At 38.8% G+C, this 22,892-nt stretch overlaps 1 protein-coding gene across 1 annotated transcript in view; it reads right to left on the bottom strand.

Moving 5' to 3' along the window:
* Positions 1 to 341: 341 nt before the first annotated feature.
* The window catches only part of STAT4 (signal transducer and activator of transcription 4), a 91,894-nt gene continuing 69,343 nt past the window's right edge, over positions 342 to 22,892 (bottom strand). The window contains exons 15-24 of the mRNA XM_057746478.1: positions 13,063 to 13,146; positions 11,452 to 11,550; positions 8,503 to 8,638; positions 6,679 to 6,728; positions 6,354 to 6,448; positions 5,041 to 5,177; positions 4,533 to 4,724; positions 3,048 to 3,114; positions 1,495 to 1,603; positions 342 to 450 (exon numbers count right to left, since the gene is read on the bottom strand). Coding sequence (XP_057602461.1) covers positions 424 to 450; positions 1,495 to 1,603; positions 3,048 to 3,114; positions 4,533 to 4,724; positions 5,041 to 5,177; positions 6,354 to 6,448; positions 6,679 to 6,728; positions 8,503 to 8,638; positions 11,452 to 11,550; positions 13,063 to 13,146 — 996 coding nt within the window. The 3' untranslated portion in view covers positions 342 to 423. The remainder of the gene's footprint in view (positions 451 to 1,494; positions 1,604 to 3,047; positions 3,115 to 4,532; positions 4,725 to 5,040; positions 5,178 to 6,353; positions 6,449 to 6,678; positions 6,729 to 8,502; positions 8,639 to 11,451; positions 11,551 to 13,062; positions 13,147 to 22,892) is intronic.

The raw sequence follows: 22,892 nt of genomic DNA, 5'->3' as shown, positions 1-22,892 counted from the left end.
CATTACCTTATTTGGCTTTTCGATCAGGCCTTCCTGGTGGTTTTTGAATAATGTACATGTGACTTTGTTATTTTTGACCTATTGTGAAATCTTAACACAAACCTTCTGGAGCCAAAAGCATTAGTAACAAGAGAAACAAAATGAGAAATGAAACAAATACATACAAATGAGTCTGGTTTCTTAAACACTGGTTTCTTAAAGTGTTTCATCTTGCAAGTTTATCTGAAGCTTTGGTTTTTAGCATTTCAATCATGACATTCCCATTTGGGAGTGTCATACCAGTAAGAGGAAAGCTTCAGACTTAACCATTTCCTGGAAACTAATATATACAAAGCTGAAGAAATAAGATGTGATTGTTGGCAAAGTTCAGTCTTTAAACTTCTTCATTTACTTCCTTCTGTTGAGTGTAAAGAGTTTATCCTGTCATTCAGCAGAATAGGGAGACTTCATCTAAAATTGAAAAATGAAAATGACCTTTGAGCAAACTATTGTTTTGCAAATAAGTCACCATTTCTTAGATAAACATTCTCTTTTCTACTAAATATATACTTTACTTCATAATCTTTCTACCAATTAACTAAGTAGAGTACTTGCAAAAGTAACTGAGGTTGATCAATCTAAAATAAAAGGCACCTTTTAAATAAATAAAAACTATTTTAAGAAAGCCTATTCATCCCACAAAAATGTGATGAAGAAATGGGTGTAAAATGTAGCAAAAGTTCTCTTATAAATAAATGATTTAAGGACAATTAACTTTGGAATAAGTTTTTCCATCCCTGGAAATCTTCAAGAGAAGGACTAAAAACCACTTGATGTATAGCCAGACACAAATCTCTTGGGGCTCAGGGTCCCTCCAAGATTCTGTTATTCTGATGTGTTGATACGTGTGTTCTCATATAACTGTGGTTTTGAACTCCTTGACGATATTGGGGAATAATACTAGATAGAATGCCTCCTAAAGCACGTAGTAGCATATAAGATTATGACTCAGTTCTCAAAAGAGTACAATCATGCTGTTATTGATTGTTGGTCATATATGACTTGAAGAAGCTCCCATGATGGGACCAATAAGGCAAGTGACAATCAAGAAAAAACTGGAATTTGGACTGCTAAAATAAATAAAAAATTAGACTTACATATAATGACCGATAAGTGTTGTCTGCTAAAGTGGGGAGAGTGGTGGGGACTGGTGTGGCTGATGATGGAAGCAGGGATGAAGTATACTTGAGTGGCGGGGTACAGGGATATTTTGCCCTGGGGTGGCTTTTGGTGGAAAGACTGTAAAGCAGTTCAAGTCAGCATAGGTGTCTGCTTTCAATGCCCATAATATCCGCAACATGCAGGACCACAGATATCCCTTGTATTACGCTCATGGCTGTGTTCCAACAAATGTGCTTTCTCACTGCCCAGGCAGATCTTCCCCCACATTGAATCACACACCACATCTGCTTTCTTAGAAATGCCCTTGACAGCAATGGAAAGAAAGGGACATACTGCAGTTTCAATTGTTGTGGGACTCAGGTTTTCTCTCAGCACTGCGTACACACTTGGCGACATGGGGAGAAGGTCTGATGGAGAATGTGGCTCTGTCGAATCACTGCGGCTTAAAGAGATAACAGGGTAAATATGGAGAAGGATTAAAAATGACAGCTTGTGGTGACTTCTGTGTTAGGAACTGGGAGGGCTCAGGGCAGGCCACCCCGAAATTTGCTTCAATGGTATCTTGACTATTTTGAATTAAATGACTCAACTTACTTAAGAAAGAACCAGTGCAGGAGGGATACGCTGACCCTCCACTCTGAGCCTCCTCTTTGCTTCCCTGAAAGCAGGAAATAAATCTCTCCCATGAGAGATGCCCTCCCTGCATCTGGACGTAGACGAACATCCTTCTTACCAGAGATAGGGGATTCATTTGGGGCTGAGAAGCCTGTACAAATGAACCGTGTTATATCTTAAATTTAATACACCAGCCCCAAATTCTGTTTAGATTCTTCACTACTTAAGCACCCAAAGGCCAAGTATCTTTGTCTTGTCAATTCCTCACAAATTTATTGATTTTTTTTTTTTTGCCTAAAAAGTATAAAAGCTGCCTGCTTCAGTCACTTCTTTAGTCCCATTTCTATGAGACTTCTGTGCACACAAATTCAAATTTGTTCCTTTTATCCTGTTAATCTACCTTGTGTCAATTTTATTATTAGTCCAGCCACAAGAATTGGAAGGGGTAGAGGGGGACATTTCCACCTCCGCAACAGAACTCATTTCTAGGGCTTCATCTGTTTGTAACACTGAGATACCTAATTCATCATTCGAAATCAGAGCATTCAGGAACTTACCTGTGGCGCAGTGGTTAAGAATCCGCCTGCCAATGTAGGAAACACGGGTTCAATCCCTGGGCCGGGAAGATCCCACATGCCGCGGAGCAACTAAGCCCATGTGCCACAACTACTGAGCCTGCGCTCCAGAGCCCACAAGCCACAACTACTGAGCCCATGTGCCACAACTACTGAAGTCCATGCGCCTAGAGCCCGTGCTCCGCAACAACAGAAGCCACTGCAATGAGAAGCCCCTGCTCGCTGCAACTAGAGAAAGCCCGTGGGCAGCAACAAAGACCCAACGCAGCCAATAAATAAAAATAAATAAATTTATAAAAGAAAGAAAGAAAGAAATCAGAGCATTCAGCCTGCTATGGAATATAAGGCATATAAAAGGGCAACTTTATGGAAGGGAGTTGCGGGAGGGAGGGCATACGGGGATATATGTATAAATACAGCTGATTCACTTTGGTGTACAGAAAAAAACTGGCACAGCAGTGTAAAGCAATTATATTCCAATAAAGGGCTTAAAAAATAGGGGGCAACTTTAGTATTCCTTCATGGTGGGCTGCAGTGCATGCTGAAAACTAGCTTTATGTGCTAAATGTAATGGGACATTGAGCATTAAAATGCTTTATTCTCAGTTATATGTACCCTGCTCTGCTCTTAAATTTCCAGCTTTTCTTTTTGATAAGTTCAATAATAATAATTTTACTTGTGACTAAGATTACTTACATTGTTGAGATGGGGATAAAAACAGAAGGGACATAACCTTTGTCTCCCCTTTCTGTTGGTCTTGAAACTGGAAAAGAAAGGCATGTTAGGGAAAACTGTCATTATTACTGATAAAATTAGAAAAAAAGTCTAAGGAATACTAAAAAGAAGAGATAATACAGTTGTCTAGTGATTCACAAAATCTTTTAGTTGAATAGATGAAACAGCATCTCAGATGAGCGTAAAATGTGCAAGAAGAGAGAAACAAATCTCTTGGCAAGCCTAATCTGACTTTACATAGTAATGCTCTAAAATGTGTGAGAAAAATTGGGAGTCAACTATATTACCTGTCTTCCATGTTTCATTTAAGTATAAGGACAGATTTATTCGTGGATTGGGGATTTACAGTAACACAATTCTTCTCATTAAAACTGACACCAATCATAATCTTATAATTACACAAAGTTCTGAAGCACAGACCTCAGTGCTACTAAAAGTACTACTGCTCTATAACAACAGTAATGTGCAAACCTCATCGTGAAACCACCCCCAAATTTGTCTGGTATATTACACTGAACTTGTGCTTGATCCAATTGTAAGGGCCAACTGTAATTTGCTGCATTGACACATGTTATTTCATTCAATCAGATGCAGAAACACTTAAAAGCCACAGGTTTTTGTGGTTGTGTCTTTTGTTTGTTTCAGAGAGGGATGAAGGAGGTGGCAGCAAGCCACCTCCTGTGAGTGACAACTGTACCATGTTCCACACCATGGTGCTCATATATTCAGTTGCTACAGATGACTATTTTAATGGATTGTATACACTTCCATTTAAAGAAACAGTATAATGAACTTATATTACAATCATATAGCTATTTCATGAATGTTCATGTATTCAACAAATATTTATCAAATGCCTGTTTTGGCCAGATATCATTTCAGGCCCTTAGCATACAATCAGAAAAGGCAGGCATGTCAAGACGTGTTATTGATAGGCTGGGAGGTGGGGGTGAAGCACAGACCCCTTTACCCCCTTCCTGGCAAATGAACAATACTCTCTGTGTTGCGAGGCTACAGTAAGTAAAAAATATAAAGCTTATCAACCCTGAGCTTCTTTTGTAAAAAACAGCCTTGCCTAACTTTTAATGGCTTTCTAATCATTACTTCTTCTTTCTTTTCCTCTCCCCAGGCACAGAGGTGAATTGGAGCCACTCCTGTTTAGAAACGAGAAGAGTGAAACTCTGCCCGTGGCCGAGAGGCTCCCATGGCCGTGGTGAAGTCTGGCTGTAGCCAGCGATCACTAACGGCTCTGCTAGCTGGATAGCCCCAGCTGCTCCTTTTCAGGAACTGCAGACACACCACTTCATTTCTAAGACTTTGACCCCCACATGCCTCTTAGATCTTAACAATCAGAGTAAACATAAAGAGAGGAACTTCGTTTACTTTCTTCCAATCTGAGGTTATTTTCCAAAATATTAGAAGAAAAGCAAACGGTAAGAACCTCACCTTCGCATGGCTGGGAGCTATAGTGTTTACTGAAGGCTTTGTCTTTGGGAATATCAGGATAGAGGTACTTCAGAGGGTTTTCGGGAATGTTTTCAGCCATAATAACCTTGTAGTCTCGGAGGATGTCAGCAAATGGCAGAGCGGACAGCCGGCCTTTGTTGTAGGGTTCTACAGAGTGGAATCTCACTTCTCCTGGAAAAAGAGAAAACAGACGGAATATTCAGGCTCCTGCAGGCATTCTTTATGACCTTTCTTCCTGCCCACATGATCTTCATGTCCTGGTTATAAACCAATGCCAACCCTTCTCTACATGTGGACAGTACAGACTGCCACATGATAGAGCACGCCCACATAGGCTACCCTCTTCCAGAAAAACTGTAACAACTAATATTCAAACCCACTGAACACGTGAAAAACAGAACAAGAGGGAACACACTTCTGAAGATGGAAAGACCAATAACCAAACTCAATACTAATTTCACTTGAATAAATAATAGTAAGTATGTACCATTTTCAGAATGGTCCACCCAGGTGAAAGTTATTCCTCCAAGGTGACTTTCACTGAATCTTAACAAAAAGGTTCCAGGCATTTTATCCTTTAGCAAGAATCGTTCCTTCTCTTTGCTGACAAAGCCCATGATATACCTAAAAATAGAATATGGCATAGTTTTATCAGATCAAAGACTATAATTTATTGCATTTGTATTTATTGCATTCACAAAGAACAGACCTGAATTTGTTTTGATATAATCAAAAGTCAATAGTGCCTGAAATACTCTAAACAGATTAAATATTAATACTCTATGAAGAATGTAAGAAACTGCAACTATTTTCCACATTATCACACTAAATATGCTCAAAAAGGAAAGAAAAGAAAACGAGACTACTATAAATAACGCAGCTAGGAACACTGGGTTGCATGTATCTTTTCAAATTAGAGTTTTTGTCTTTTTTGGATATATGCCCAGGAGTGGGATTGCTGGATCATATGGTAGCTCTATTTTTATCTTTTTAAGAAGCCTCCATACTGTTCTTCATTGTGGCTGCACCAATTTACGTTCCCACCAACAGTATACAAGGGTTCCCGTTTCTCCACGTCCTCTCCAGCATTTACTATTAATATTCATAGCAGCACTATTTGCAATAGTCAAGATATGGAAGCAACCTAAGTGTCCATCAACAGACAGTTGACTTAAGAAGATGTAGTATATATAATATATACAGTGGAATCTTAGCCATAAAAAAGAATAAAATATTGCCATTTGCAACAACATGGATGGACCTAGAGATTATCACTTCCTAAGTGAAGGAAGTCAGACAAAAAGAGACAAATATTATATGACATCACATATGTGGAAATCTAAAACATAATACAAATGAATTTATTTACAAAACAGAAACAGACTCACAGACATAGAAAACAAACATGGTTACTAAAGGGAAAGAGAGGTAAGGGGAGGGATAAATTAGGATTTATGTTGGGAGGAACATGTACACACTACTGTATATAAAATAGACAACCAACAAGGACCTACTGTGTAGCACAGGGAACTACACTCAATGCTTTTTAATAACCTGTTAAGGTCAAAGAATCTAGAAAGGAATATATATATATATGTGTATATATATATATACACACACACACACACACGTATATATGTATAACTGAATCACTATGCTGTATACCTGAAACTAACATGATATTGTAAATCAAGTATACTTTAATTTTTAAAAACACTGACAGCATAAGAAAAAAACTGACAGCACAAAAATAAGAACCTAATGAATTCATATGGAAAATATAGCCGGTAACTAACTCACCCATCAATCCAAAGGGGAAGAATGTGTTTCTTAATTAGGTCTAATATTGCTTCAAGCCATGTCCAAAAAGTAAATGATTTACCAGGTAAGTGTTCCTATTGGAATAAACAAACATGTTAGGACAATGATTATTTCAATAATGTTGGTATGATAATTCAAGTTCCTTTTTTCAATGAAATATTTTCTTTAAGTGAGAAAACAGTTTAGTTTCTTTTTAAAATAACCTTATCCAGGAAATCCTCAAAATCCCTAATTATGATATGGAGGCTTAAAAAGGAACACTAAAAAAAAAGTCTCAATGATGCTACCCCTCCCCTGTTTGTACCTTGCAGAACTTGGCCCAGGTGAGATGACCATCATTGTAGCTAGACTGGACTAAAATGAAAGAAGAGAATGAGACTTTTATTAAACAATTAGACTCTTCAATTTGGTGCTCAACTTAGCTTCCCCCGCCAAGCATTTCCTAAGCACCTGCTATGGGTGTACAGTGTATTTAATGCCAGAAACAGTAAAAATAAAAGACATCATGAAATGTTTTATCTAGGAAAGAATTCTTTTCAATGGAGGAGCTAAAGATAGCCTTAGGCAGAAACAGAGACACCGATGTAGAGAACAAACATACGGACACCAAGCGGGGAAAGTGGTGGTCGGGGGTGGGGGTGAGGGTTGCGGGGAATGCATTGGGAGATTGGGATTGCCGTATATACATTACTCATAAGAAAAAAAAATCAAATTGTACACTTTAAATATATGCAGTTTATTATATATCAATTGTATCTCAATAAAAGTTCTCAAAGGAAAAAAAAAAAGAAAAAAAAGATAGCCTTAGGAAGTGGGTGGGTGTCTAGAACCAGACCCGCATGAACAGACAGGCTATGAACTGTCCGAGGAGAAGGAAGAGGCCACTCCAGGAGCAAGAATGATGTAGAAGGGGGCGTAGTGGATATGAACACAGCTTATATAGGAGACAGTACGAGCAGCCTAATGTTGGTAAATAAACGTTATAAAATACATTTGTGAAAGCCGGATTGCCAGAAGTCTTCAATATTATAATGAAAAGAATGAACTAGAGATCCATTTGACAATAAGGAACCACTGACTGTTTCGATCCAGAGCAATGAAAAAAGAGTTTCTATCTAAAATTTAAGGAAATTATGAGAAAAATTTGAAAGTCTGAAAGGATAGGGCTGCTATTTGTACTACATATTTAAAAGCTTTATTCACTCATTAACAAATATTTATTGAATGCCTACTATTGTGGTTTATGAATTAAATAGGGATCAAAAAGGGTATTTACATTAAGTAAATTTTGTAATATTCCCAATTTATTTAAACACCAATTGATCAGGTAGTAGGTACAAGGGCAACCCAGCATCACTTGTTAGTCAGATTTAACCAAGTCACACACGATTCCACTACTGCTGCTCAAATTCATCTTTGACTCTACTTTAACTAGAAATATATACAAGTTCAATTTTTACTCTTTTCTTGGTGCTAAATGTGTTCACCCCATACTTGTCAAAATATACATATCTTTAAAAATTCTTTTAGAAAAAGCTTACACTGTAGTCACTACATGGAATACCAGTGACTGTTTGGCAAACTTTAGAAATATCAGTCAAAACTGAAATTTTCTTGATATGAAGAATTAAGTATTACCTGGATAGCTTTAAATTTCTAATAAATTTCCTGATCCTGGGATCAGCTGTTTTCTAGTTGGTTAATGACCCTTACAATATTAATATGAAAGATCAAGGCACCATTAAGGCTTCACAGTACATTCAGTGTAAAGGGCACAAGAATACCGTGGAGGCTGGAGTGTGGAGTGGAAAGGAAGGGGCTTTAGAACGGCACAGCCCCAGCCTGCATCTTGGCTCTGCTACGTACTAGCCATGGCAAGTCACTTAACATCGGAACTTAAGTATCCCCATGTATAAACTGGATAGAATAATGAGTTATCCTCAATATTCTGCCTGAAGGAACTTTTGTGAGAAAGAGAGTATAGCATTTAGCCCTATGCCCGGCAATACAGTAGCGCTCAATAAATTGTGATGATCATTACTATTATTGATAGTAATATCACCCTCATTCTTTAAAACTCTTGAGCACTAAAAACAAGGGCAAGTCCTCCACATCTACCAGCTCTTACCTGTAAGCTTCTCGGCCAGCATATTGAGTTGATCGGAGTTCAGGCCACGGCCAACATATGATGAAAACTGCCAACTCATCACTTCCAGGAGCTGACTCAAAGTGGCAGATGGAGGATTGTTAAAGAAAACCAAGTTCTGAAACAGAGTCGTAGTGATGATTATATGTATTCATTACACTGAACACACTGTAGTTCAATATATAGGATTCCTGATTTAAACTCTTTAGGCGAGCCTAAGTTGGCAATACAGAGCTATTGTCTCATCTCTGTTGTGCTTTTTAATTAAGACTGATTTTGCCTTTTCCTAAACAGTCCCTTGTTCTTTGAGTCTAATGTAATATACGGCTCTATCTTATCCTTGAAGGAATCACTGGGCAGCTCTTTAACTTTCCCTGGACTATAGCCTATCAATCAACTCATACAAGTACTGAACACTGTTCAACAAATTAGAAAAACACTCTCCTCTGAAATAATATTAATCTTAAACAAAACCTATATCAGGTTATTTAATCGGTTTATCATGGATTGGTACAAGTTATACTTTGACCAGACAAAGCATCCCAAAGCACAAAAACGGTTAAGTCCCAGGCTAAGGAAGGGGACCCTATAATATGAATCATAATTAACCTGGGACTCCTGTTTTATGGATAGGATAGTAGTCTTTTCTTATTTTGCCCTAGACAAGAGAATCTTTTGTATGATCAACTGGAAATAAGATTGTTTGTACCAGAAACTGGGTCAACAATGGTGAAACAGAAGACCTTACCTCAGATTACTGGAAAGCAGAGGTGTGAAAGCCAAGAAAGATGTTTTAAGAAGGGAAGCGGGGAGGATTAAGAAATCCGTTGCAGTCTGGGGATGAGGCCTTTGGTGAACATTAACTAAGCTGGGCAGCAAGAAAAGGAACCAACTCAAGAGACTTCAGAAGATGGGAATCAAAGAGGACACAGCATCCAACAAGGAGTGAGAGATTGGAAGGGAAGGAATGGAGAGAGGAATTTCTAGAGGGGCAGTTTTCCTTGAACCTGAGGATTATGTCTGGACAAATGATCAAAAAGCATAGAATATAATCAAAGTCTAGGAGCTTAGGTTTTGAAGCAGAATAGAGTTAAGAAGAGAAAGCAGAGTTACTTGTTACACTGAGTTCTGCAAGTAGGCTGTGCATTTATGAGTTAGGAGCTGTATGTGAAATACATCTCCAGATTCTTCATCCAGGACTGGAGCAGAATCTGAGATGGTTAGTGTGGCAACTTTGGTGGCTTTCTTTTTTTTTTTACACTTTATCTTTTTTTTTTAATTGAAGTGAAATTCACAAGCTATAAAATAACCATTTAAACTACTTAAAATGTAAAATTAGGTGCCTTTTAGTACATTCAAAATGGTGTGCAACCATCAGCACTATATGATTTCAGGACATTCCCACTGTGGTGGCTTTCTTTTAGAAGAAGGATGCTGAAGAAAGCTAAGGGTGGCAGCACTGCACTCTGAGGCTGGAGAACAGAGAAAACCTTCCCTCCTATGTCCTGGAATTGGATGAAAAGCTCCAACGTGTACCTCCTAATGGGAAATGACATTAAATCTCAGAAGTGTTGGCTGTTCTTGGCTTTACAGACCAGATAACTTTTCTAGTGAGTTCTGTTCTCACTGCACGCTGAGAGGAAGCAAGACACAGGGCACTTTGTGCAGCCTTCCTCCCTCAGGTGCCAGGGCACCAGGGGATGAGAAGGAACAGAGCTGAGTCATTTTCCATGCTGTTTCCTTATTAAGCACATTAAACAAAATGGAAGGAACACTTGGAGCTGACTTATCATGACTATTCCCATCGTTAGGACCTGAGGTAAAAGAATTCTTCCCTTTGGAAGGAACGTTTGCTTTGAATCAAGGAGAAATAGTTATTTACATCTGACCTATATTCTCTAGACCTTGGTGGTTTCCAGGACAACACACTGGGGTTTTGTAAGCGGAAACTAGGGGAAATGCTGACTCATCTTTTTGGCCACACCCTTCCTTGGTGGTCTTTTAAGAAGAGCTTCTATTCTCTGCTTGGTTTGAAGCTTGAGGCCAATTTTTCATCCATTATCTTAAATAACCACCAGATGGCATTAAAACCAAATTTGAGCCTAGAATGGATTCAATCTGTAATCAACTCAAAAATTTGTACAGTGCCGTTAGGTGAGACTGATGTATACTCTAGTCACTTATTTGAAACCAATTCTCTACCTCTGTGGAAGAGCCTGTCTGGATAGGGTGTGGCCAGAAGTAGTTGAGGAGGTAAACGCAGCAGTCAGGCATCAAATTCTGGAGAAAAGAGTCTCCCCAGTGCCCAGGTAACAGAGCGACAGGATGTCCCTAGAAATCTCTGTGATGCACATAGTTGGGAGCTGACCAGACTCTCAGAAATAAAGAATACCTTTTCAAAATGAAAAAAAAAAAAAAAAAAAAAAAGCAAAGAAAAAGAAAGAAAAAGGAATAAAGAATACCTATCTGTCACTTCTGCTAGCCAGAACTCTCTCAGGGTCCAAGTACATCAGAACACATTACTTTAAATATGACATAATGGGGGGAATCATACAACTGAATATATTGGAATTTTGGAATAAAGAACCCATAAATACAAATCAACCGGTTTGCAAGGCAGTAATAGAGACACAGATGTAGAGAACAAACATATGGACACCAAGTGGGGAAAGTGGGGAGGGCTGGGGGGGAATGAATTGGGAGATTGAGATTGCCATATATACATTACTAATAAGAAAAAAAAATACCAAATTGTACACTCTAAAAGAAAACAAACCCGTAAAGACATGCCAAAATTTGTATCTGCGCGCGCGCGCGCACACACACACACACACACACACACACACACATTTTTTGGGACAGATGGGTTTTGTTGACAATAAAACAAATCAAACAGAATTAAGGGAGGAGAAACAGGAATAGAGACTCTACCTGGGAATCATTGGTTGACACATTGTACCAAATGATGGATGCCCAAGCATTAGGTAACTGACTGACATTGGAAATCATCACCACAGGTAATGAGCAGGTCTAGTTAAAAAATAAAAACAAAACAACAACAACAACAAAAACACAGTTATTACAGGTAGTAGCACCTTACACTGATTTTACACTTGACCCTCTCCGCTAAAGGGCCATCTCAAGCCAACCCCACTCCTCCAATCCTGGTGTCTACACTGTCTTGGTCACTAAAATGACTCATGAAGGCACTGGAAACTTCTGAGCATATGAGTCAAAGTATACAGAGGAAAGGAGCTATAAAAATAGGAATCCTTTCAGAGTGCTTGGTCAGCTCCAATACCTTCCCTGACATTGTGTAGATAGTTTTACTTTCTCAAATCATGTAATGCCTAAAATGTAACTAATTAGAGCTTGTATCAACTTAGCAACTTTCCTCTTAATAAGTTACATTAAAGAATCTAATTTAAAATGTATCTCTGGAATGGTTTAATATATTCAAATCTAACATCTAATTAATGTCAGTATCAGATATGGGAGTTTTAACTGTAGAAGTTGGAGAGGTAAATGATTTTGGAATACAAAGCATTATGGGAGATAGAGCTGCCTCATCTGTTGTCATGGCACTCAGTACTATTGTGCTGAAGTTTTCAACCTTATGGAATAAACAGGCTTCACAGACTAGTTTGGGAAACTAATCAACCTCCATTAGTCCCTTCCCACAAACAGAGGTTAGGTTGCTTGTAGACAGTGAAATACTCACTTGAGGAGCTTCATAGCTCATGGAAATAGACATTTAAGGAAAAGCGGTAAGGAAAGAATCTATGGACAGTGTTATAAACGTGTCTATATTCATTAAGATAAAAGACCAAAGGCAGAACTCTGAAACAATATGTCCCACAAATAGGACCATGTTCAAGTGTGTGAAATTGTGTTTGCTCAGTCATGCACTCATTCATTTCTTCAACAAATATTGAGCATCTCTTATGTGCTAGGCATTGTGCTAGGCACTGGTAATGGAGGGATAAAGGTATAATGTCCTGCCTTCAAGGAGCTCATCGTCAATCATGTTCAACCTCGTCCCCAGTTTCCTTATTCTTTCTCTGAGTTCAATACTACTGCTATAAAAGGATCAAAACAATGTACTGTGAATGTTCCTATCATTGGTCTTTGCTCATTACACTATAAACACCTTTCTTCTGAGGGATTTTTCTGTACAAGTTAAAATTTTGAAAATATATCATACATGACATGGTTCAACTACACGTATTTCTCTTTAGGCTTTCCTCTGAGTATCCTTGACTCAGGGAATCCCGGAAAACAAACAAACAAACATACAATGTGGCCAACAAATTATTCAATATGTATTGAATCATAATGACTGTGAGATTTTATCATTTATATTTAACCAGAATAATATATGTTGACTAGTGAATATTTGACATACTGATTTTCTACATTAAAACAAAAATAATGCAAAAGGAGTGTATTAAAACCTAGAAAATACTGAGCTTTCATCTTCAAATGCTGACCAATTCCTGAAAATGTTATTAATAAATAGTAGATATTTCTTGAAATACCTACCTCCAAATCTATGGTCAGGCCATAGAGGCAGATCTGTGTCTCAAAAGTTATGGAATGAAGCTCTTCAGTCACCATGTGACAGCCCTGAGGGGGAAAGAAAGAAATTGTTATCTTATAAATGCATATCTGTTATCTATTAGTAAGTGTGCATTTATACATATTAATAAATTCTTAAAGTAAATACCCTCAAACACCTCTTATTATGAAACATTCACTCATCACTTAAAAAGTTATTTAAAATTTATAGAGTTTGAGAAATCTTCATTTCCCCAAACAGAACGATTTTAAGTCTCCAAAATAACATGATTTCTAACTTTTACAATTCCAGCTTATTTTCATCAGTTGAATTCAGACAAACTGTTTTTTTTTGTTTGTTTGTTCGTTTGTTTTTAATTTGGCACATGGGCTTAGTTGCTTTGCAGCATGTGGGATTTTCCTGGAGCAGGGATCGAACCCTTTCCCTCTGCATTAGCAGGCGGATTCTTAACCACTGCATCACCTAGGAAGCCCCTGTTTCTTATTTTTAATTTTGGAAATTAGTCCTTTTGACTTACCAACCATAAATAAAAGCAAGCCAGATGTGTGTAGCTATAACAGAAACAAGTCAGTGTCATAATGGATTTGTGTTTTTTTTTTTAAAGCAAGATTTCCTTCCAGTTAAACATGGTAGGTGGAAAACGTGTACTTTCCTTAGCTCCTTCCAGAAAATTTAGTAAAGTAATAGCTAGGGTTTGCTTTACTTTCCAATAAAATAAAACTGTAATCTAGGTCTCGAAATGAGAGGTAAGGGAGTGTGGAGTAAGGGTGGCAATAAGGGGTAGTGTGTCTCAGAACCAGGGGTTGGAAGCATTGAGCCCCCTGAAGCCAGAGTGAGGGCTGAACAGGAGGAGGAGTTAGCCCCAGCCCATGCAATGAGGTCCCCGACCTTCCCTGACCCTGGTGGGAGACAGGAAATTTAGTCTTTGGAGCAGATGAATCAGAGGAACTAGAGAGGCTCTCTGCATTTTGGATCCAAGGCCAAGCTGAGGGCAGGGAGAGGTGCTGTGTGGGAAGATCCTATAAAATCTAGGGGAAGCCCATGCCCCTGTCTCTGCTTGACATCTCTGGGAAAGATATCTGGGAGGTAACCAGACCAAGGGAGAAATGACTTACAGATACTGCCTTTAGGGTCCCCCAGTGAGACAGCCAGGTCCTAATAATCGCCCTTAAGTCTAAATCCCCAGGATGCACACAGAACTTCCTTTTTTAGTGCTCTTTAACAGTAAGCCAGTGGTCACCCAACATTTGACAAAGCCTCTCACATGAAATGCAGATACAAAAATCAACAACCAAGAACACAGAAAAATAGAGGTAATGCAAAAAGCAAATGAAGAGTTTAAAAAAACTATAATAAAAAAAAATCAGGCTCAGTCTTATACATTAACTCGACAAATAAATGGCATAGGAAAGGGGCAAATCAATCACTGTGATAGGTGAACACTGCTTGGATACTTATTTGCACAAACTGTAAAAAGATCTTTTTGAGACAGTGGAGAAATTTGAACAAATGATGGAGTTTTACTAAGGAAACATTTTAAGAAATTGTTATTTTTGGGTTTTGTGTGAAAATTGTATTGTGGTTAGGTTTTTAAAATTTTTTATCTTCTAGATAAGAGATATCTACCAAAATATCAGTGAGTAAGATGTTATATTACCTCGAATTTAAGTACTCTAGAAAAAATGTGTGTGAGTTTAGGGGGAAAACAGATTAACCAAGATAGGCAAAATGTTCGTTATTGTTGAAGTTGGGTGATGTAAAAGTGAAGGTTCATGGTATTTCTCTATATACTTTAGTATATACTTGTATATATACATATATATATTTGTTTTGTTCATTAAAAAGTTCTTAAAGATGTTTAAAAGACTCTTCAGATGTTATATCCTCACAGATGTAACCAATATGTTACATCAGTGAAAAAAGAATAGTATACTACCAAAAGGAACATTCAGGAAAGAATGATGAACAATTAAAAATATAAGAAAAATAGACAAAACAATAGAAGCGCTAAAAGTAGGGTGGAGGAAATGTCCCAGAAAGTAAAACCAAAAACACAAAACCAAAACCGAAAAAGAACAAAAAAAAAAACCCAAAGAAATAAAAAAATAGGATAGAAAAGATAACAAATAACCAACAAACTCCAACAACAAACAGAAGTTCCAGAAAGAGAACAGAGAAAATGGAGTGGAGGAAATATCAAAGGCATGACCCAATGGTAACTCTCATACATTCTGATGGGAGTTGATACAAAGACTTTGGAGAATAATATCTCAGTTCCTAGTAAAGCAGGAGATGTGCTCCTCAGGATGATGGTGAGAGGAAGTTAAACAAAAAAACAAAAAATGATTGTGCAGCAGGATCAGAGGGCACTCAGCCCAGATTGGAGCAAGAGATGGAGGGTTCCCAGAGGGATGTTGCCAAAAACAATGAAAAAGACAGATATTCAGAGGGACATGTTTGACGGTATTTTAAGGAGTTTTCAAGTTCTGAAGGAAAGTTTGGGGCTACATTAGTTACATGTACATAAAATAAACGGATTCAATAAAAAATCTGAGGCAACTAATAAATCCAGGGAAAACTAAAAATAATGCAAGAATGGAAATACAATCATATTATGTTACATGGTTCAGCTATGAACAATTTTTGTATAATCATAGTAATGTAAGCATTGAATATATTCACTAACCAAAATATGTTATATGATAATATTGTGAAGATGGGTGAAATTCACATGCATGAAGAGCTGGTATAAAAGCGCCATCGCTTAATTTAAAATGGAGAACCGTCAAGGAACTACTGTACAGCACAGGGAACCCTGCTCAATACTTTTTAACAACCTAAATGGGAAAAGAATTTGAAAAAGAATGAATACATGTACATGCATGGCTGAATCACTCTGCTGTGCACCTGAAGCTAACACAACATTGTTAATCAACTATACTCAAATATAAAATTAAAAATTAAAGAGAGCGCCGTAGCTTAATCTTTTATAGAAATAATTCAGGAGTTGAGTGTACAAAATTTTTAAAAATCAAGAAATATTAGTATGATATTAGCATGATATTTGTAGCTCAAAAAATGATCACCTCTGGGGAGTGGGTTTGGAGTGGGACAGAAATTGCTGTTTTTCCAGGGTGAAATCTGACAGCAACTTGCTATGTGCCCAGGACTAGCAGTACTGCCATCATCTGAAAGCTTGTTAGAAAAACAGGATCTCTGGCCTCATCCCAGGCCTACTGAACCAGATTCTGCATTTTAGCAAGAACCCTGGGTGGAATTTATGAGGCAATTATTCTCAATGTGATGTATCCCCATTATGTTTAGTCTCAAAAGGGATGTGAAAAAATTGGAGATGGCATAGAAAGCTTAAGTAATTTGAAAAATTAGCCCTTGTGGGAACATGTGAACAGAAGTGGAATTATCTAGATTAGAAAAGTCAGGGTGGGGTTGGGGGTGGCAGAGTCAGCTCTGGGAGAAAGGGAGATCTACTATTGAATACAGTTAATAACAAGCTGGAATCTATTTGTATTAAATTTCAAAAAAATAAAAATGGTTCTAACATGATGAAATGAATAACAACCACATGAGGAAGACTTTATTGATAATGAGGGATGTTAAAACAGAGCTTGTTACTGAGAAGGAAATAGAAAATTAAAAACTCCTCTCTCGGGCCGGGACACGGAGAGCGGGAGGCAGTCGCGGGAGGGAGGGGTTATGGGGATATGTGTATAAATACAGCTGATTCACTTTGATGTACCTCATAAGCTGGTACAAGAGTGTAAAGCACTTATATTCCAATAAAGAGCTTAAAAAAAAGTTAACAATAAAAAAAAAACCTCTTCTCTCCCTTGGGCTAGATCATTGTGGTACCTTACACTTCCTGGACGCAGGTAGATTGACTCGGTGAGATTGCTTCTTGGTAGTAAGAATCTACTACTAGGTTAGTAGAAAGTTACGTTGCTGAAAATTCCTCTTGCAAATTCCCCTAGACCACCCCTAAAAATTACTTCCAACCCACCAAACAGCCAGCCCCTTCTCCCAACACCCCCTCACATGTTGGAATAAACAAACTGCCCCTCCTTTAATTGAGCATGACATGAAGTAGTTGGCTGTATTTAGGCCCAGGTGGAACAAAAACCACATTTTTTGAAACAACAGCAAATCTCACTGCCCTATGGGGAGGAGGTGTTTATAGTACTCAAAACACTGAGACAAGTGAAGAATCCACAAATCCACGTTCACTAACGGGTGCCACTCACATTCTCGCTGAGCTCAGTGGTGGACAGGATCCAAGCCTGTGCTTGTGCATTTGAACAGAACATTTGAGAGACCTGAGGCAAGCGCACAGATGGAGACCACATACCATATGTCTAAATATTTAGCCGTTATAAATCAAGTTAACAAACTTAAAATATGGTCTAGCCTCCTGCCTTGACAGATAAGCTTTCACATGACCTAACTGGCCAGGTTTTAACTTCTCAAAGTCCCGCTGAGTGGGCTTCCTAGGTGGCGCAGTGGTTAAGAATCTGCCTGCCAACGCAGAGGTCACAGGTTCGATCCCAGCTCCAGGAAGATCCCACATGCCGCAGAGCGACTAAGCCAGTGTGCCAAAAAAAAAAAAAAAAAAAAGTCAAATTGTTTCAAAGTCCCGCTGAAACATGCTGGCCCAGGGAGAGGGTGACCATCCTGGACCATTGCCAATCCCCCTCTCTTCCACCTCTGTGAGGGGCTTACTTGACTGGTGTTGCCCCTAGGCCTCTCCTTGTGCCTAGAAACGTTTGCATTGATGGTGTCATCTGTGCTTGAAAGAGTAGACCTGGGGAAGAGGCCTGCACAAGCCCTGGAAGTGGACTTGAGGTCTTTGAGGCTGGGAATTCTGCATCCCTGGGCTCTAGGTGAGCACACAGCCTTGACTGCACAGACATCTTTCTCTGTAGGGAGGGTTACAGCTGGAGGACAGCCAAAGGGAGACTTTTGACTTCTTATCCCTCCCCCATTCTAGCATCTGTAGTTTAATTTATATGATTAGGTGTGTATATACATATATATGTACATCTATATGTAATAATATAATTCATTGTGGATAATTCCCTCAGATCTTTGGGTTATGGCACTTGTATGCCCACTGTCCAAATGACAAGAGTCTTTAAACGTGTGAGAAACCGGGACTCCACAGACAGAGCAATGACACACAGCACTGTCCATTAACTTTGGAAGAAGACTTTGTACTTTAAATATTACTTTATTGATCTGTAATGTGGATGGTGAGAGGTTTTCTCAGTGATTCAAACTAATTTGTAATGTTTACTTAAAACCCCTGATGCAACTGTGAGACACATTTAGAACGAAATCCAGCAAGGAAGCTGAGGTACAATACACGTGACGGGAGAAGAGCAGCCCTGACAGAAGGGAGTAGCATTCATTTTCAAAGCTTGCATGGCCATCAATCATAGTCTCTGTTATTTTATCAGTGCAGTCCAAGCCAGAGACACTGTTCAATCTCACATTCCCAGGGTTCATTCCTTACAGATTGGGAAAATATTATAGATAAGATGTACCATTAATGTCTGTATTAAAAACTATTTTAATCATCTGAGATGATTATAGATTTAAAATATCCATATTTATGATATTTATGTTATATGACATTGATATTATAACTGGATTGACTATATTATACTTCTAAAGAAAAGTACCCACTGGATAATCTGCTAAGAAACTGGAAAACTGGCTGAAAAACCTGACCTGGAAAAAAATACAACCTAATGAAAGGGAGGTATAGATGTCACCATATTCTTTTTTGTTACCTCTGCTCAGTGCCTAATAACACACCCTGGAAACCTAGAATATGTTAACAAATGGTTTTGGCTTTTGGATTTTGACTTGAAAAACAACCTCTGTTAAGAAAATATGACTGGGATAAGGATAATTTTCTTCTAAATTTCTTGCTTTTTTTTTTTTTTTTTAGTATTTTTAAAATTGAAGTATAGTTAATTTACCATGTTGCATTAGTTTCTGGTACACAGCAAAGTGATTCAGTTACATATACATGTGTGTGTGTATATATATCCTTTTCCATTATGATTTATTACAAGATATTGAATATCGTTCCCTATGCTATACAGTAGGACCTTGTTGTTGATCTTGCTCATCTCTCAAAAAGCCATAATCTATGATAATGTTGCACATGGAAAACTATGTGGAATAGAAAACAGTTGCAATAATCCATTTGCTTAATGAGTATTTGTTGAGTCCTTATCATGTGCTAGACACTGGCCTAGATGCTGAGAAACAATGATAAGAGGGGAATAATGGTACCGTTACATGAGAGACAGACCTTAATCACAGAATCATAGGAAATGAATTCTCAGCCCACAAAATAAGGGGACTGTATGGAGAGTGTTGCAGAAAGAGTTGACATTTTTAGTGTTATTCTTGTACCAACGTTTGTCTTAAAAAAAAAAAAAAAAGCATTGCAACTACTTAAATTAGTTCAGAAGGAAATCAACGTCCTGTGAAAATGCTTGAGCTGCTTGGAGTGTAAGTGGTAGATCTGTGCTTGAGAACACTGAACTTGGAAAGAACATCTGTTTGGCTATTTTGTTAAATGAAACTCAAGCCACCCAGGCTTTACTAATGGCTTCTTTGTGCTTCATGACTTTCCACCACATAAACAAAATTACCTAACACCTCAGTCTGTGGCTAAAACCGTCATTTATCGGTTAAAGCCTACTGACAGCAAACTCGAGAGACTGCAATTCCAGCCTCCCTGCTCAAACAGTTTCTGCATTTCAACAATCACTCTCTAGCTGGCTCTAAGGACCTCTGGGAAAGGTTGCTTCCTGGGAATGTTGATTTTATTGGAACAGACTGAAGATTTCACCAAGTTTTTCCACTTGCCAGGCTATGTAATTGTATCTCCACCACGACTCTTCCCGGGAAAGAGCAAAGGTGGGAGAAAGAGGCAGTCATCGCAAATTGTGAGAGCATGTCTACAAATCCCTCATTCCAAGGCAAATTCTCAAAATTAAATGTATCTTGAAAAAATGATCCTGCACCTCTGAGGATTATAGAATCTCAGTCAGAGGAGCTTCAGAGATTGTCTAGTCCAATGGTTTTCAAATCTTTTTTAACCCTGGAACATATTCTTAGAAGGAAATTTCCTACCTGGCTCCCAATCTGTAAAATACTTAAAATAGAGCCGACTGATTGAAACAGGGTTGGGGAACCCAGAGCTCCACCCTTCACTAACCCCCAACCAAGGAGGTGGCTCCACTGGTCTCCCTGGTCCTCCGGGCAGAGCATGGGTCTAGTGCAACTTTCCCCCTGCACCCAATGCTACTGCCAGGAGCTCCTGTACATCCTGACAGGTCACTTTTTCCTGGATAATCTCAGAGTCAAACAGCCACAAGGTGCTGCCGTTCTAAGGAGGTTTGGATTGGCAATCTTGGGGAAACTGTCATGTTCTCAATCATTTAATGAGTATTCAATCTAAGTTCTCACAACCACGAAAGCAGAACTGAGGGACCCAAAATTGGGGAGGCGGGGCAAGCAGTAGGTAAACATTCAGTCCTATAAAAGGGGCATGTATATATGTGGTGGTCTGAGGTTTCATGGAGCCGGAGTCAGAAGAGGAACATGCTCAGTGGCCCTTGAAAGGGAATGTTTCCAGCAGAGCACCTGGCAGGTGGACAGAGGAGGAAGGATAAGGATTAGTGGTTTATCCTAAGCTAGGTACCACCTTTAGAGTCATTTCCCCCCCTGCTCTTTACAGAGGGAGCAGCCTGGAGGGCTGATCAGGAAGCCTGTGGCAGACGTCTGCACAGCACCCTGCAACCGACTCACACACACACCATCTTCTTTGGACCTTACAACAACCCTATGAAGTGCAGGCTATGTAACTGTTTTATAGTTAAGGAAATTGGGAGTTAGTGAGGAAGAGTGGCTAGTGCAAGGTCAGCTTTCTAAGCGGCAGAGTCATTGGCAGGGCTATTTCCACTACCGCACTGACGTACACAGAAGATAAGGGAGCAGTCAACATTTTCTCAGGAAGCATTATTTTAAATTCCACCTAAACTTCATAAAGATTCTGGTGCGAGGTAACTACATGGTTTCTGAGCAGGTGGGTAAAGTGAGGACAACAGCAGCAGCAGCTGGGACAGAGAGGAAAGGATGAGATGCTACTTGCAAACCTGCAAAGATCTTTCTTACAGGAATCCCAGCAAGTGGGGTGGGGTGGCATGAGATAAAGAGGGGGAGGGGTCAAAGAGGAATGCCAACCACTGAGGACTCTCCCAGGGAAGGTTTTGTGATTCCAGAGGCAGCATAGCAAAGCGGCCAAAAGCATGGACACGGAAGCCAGATTGCTACGGTTTGAATCTTAGCCCGACTGCTCTGTGCCTCAGTTTCCCCAGCCAACACTAAGTATGACATTAAAGGTATCTACTTCATAGCACTGTCACAAGAGTTACATCAGTCAATGCCAGTGAAGTTCTTAGTGCCTGATATATAGTAAATGCCACATGAGGATTTGTCAAATAAGTTCTTAGGCTGTGAACTCCTGCTGCAGGTGCTCACAGATAAGCGATAAGGAACAGCTACTGTTTGAAACTAGAAAATGAGCTTATAACATCCTAGCTTCCTGTTCTCCCTAAATTTTGGTTACTGCAACTCCTGGCCCCGTGACTGTATGCATCCCATTTTATCATCAGACCTTGCCCACTCCTTTCTGATTTTCCTCTCGTCACTCCTATTGCCTGGCCAAGACCCTGATTCCAGGCTCATCTTTCTGAGTCCCGTTCATATATCGTGTGACCTTTCAATCGTTCCTGTAACACATAAAATAGCATTCAAGTCTATGGTTTGTATTAAATCTACCTAGGAGTCATAGTAAAATTCTGTCAACAGGGGGAGCTCAAAGAATAGCTTAGAATAAAATTATTCAGCTCCAGCAAACTCGGAGGGGGGAAAAAGGGAAGAAATAAAATCATTCTGATATAAATGTATGATTTTCTTATTAATCAGAAAATAAGAGGAAATAAATTCAAAATGAGGTAAGGTGGCAGTGTTAATGAGACATTGTTTTTCTGTAGTAGAAGATGATTTACACAGATTTCTGTCTCTAGAGAAATCCAAGTAAAGATTTTGATTTTAGATTCACAAAGATGACAAGGTACTGAAGCATTCAGCTATTTACATTTACTCCCATTTGATCTGTTTTACTTAAGAAGAGTTTAGAAGCATTCTGCTTAGTCTATTTAGACTTAGGAAATACTATTCAGGAAGGTCACTGCGTGAAATACTGTTTGCAACTCTGGCCAAAATTCCAGGGAGATTCATGAAATGGGCATTTATTTACAATGTGCTAATGTTTTAATTAGGAAGTTTGGAAAACCTTTATGGATTTCTATAAGCTGGGAAGAATAACTCCTACTTGTTTGGTTTACTACGATATCCTTAAACTCAAAAGCTTTGCTCCTGTGATATCTGGGCTGAGAAACCTGTTTGACGCTTTGCCCTAAACCAAGCATGGTTCTACCCTGGGAGGAAAGCTTAGCATATCCTTGGTGGGGCTGTGATATTTGGCAAAAGATCTTTAAGACACGATTAAGGGAATGAAGAATTCTTGGAAGGGAAAATGTAGAGCATGAAACCTGCTGTGATGGATCTTTGTGGTTTTGTGCGGTGGGCTAGATTGATTGCAGTTGAATGCTGGATTTATAAAGTGCTTTTTTTCTTCCAAATAATTCAAAGGGATTTCTCATAGGAGCTGTGACTATAAAGCCAGGAGACT

Source organism: Hippopotamus amphibius, chromosome 8, assembly GCF_030028045.1.
Source record: "Hippopotamus amphibius kiboko isolate mHipAmp2 chromosome 8, mHipAmp2.hap2, whole genome shotgun sequence".
Classification (NCBI taxonomy): domain Eukaryota; kingdom Metazoa; phylum Chordata; class Mammalia; order Artiodactyla; family Hippopotamidae; genus Hippopotamus; species Hippopotamus amphibius.
Note: the sequence above shows the minus strand (reverse complement) of the source record. Positions and strands in the feature narration are given on the sequence as shown.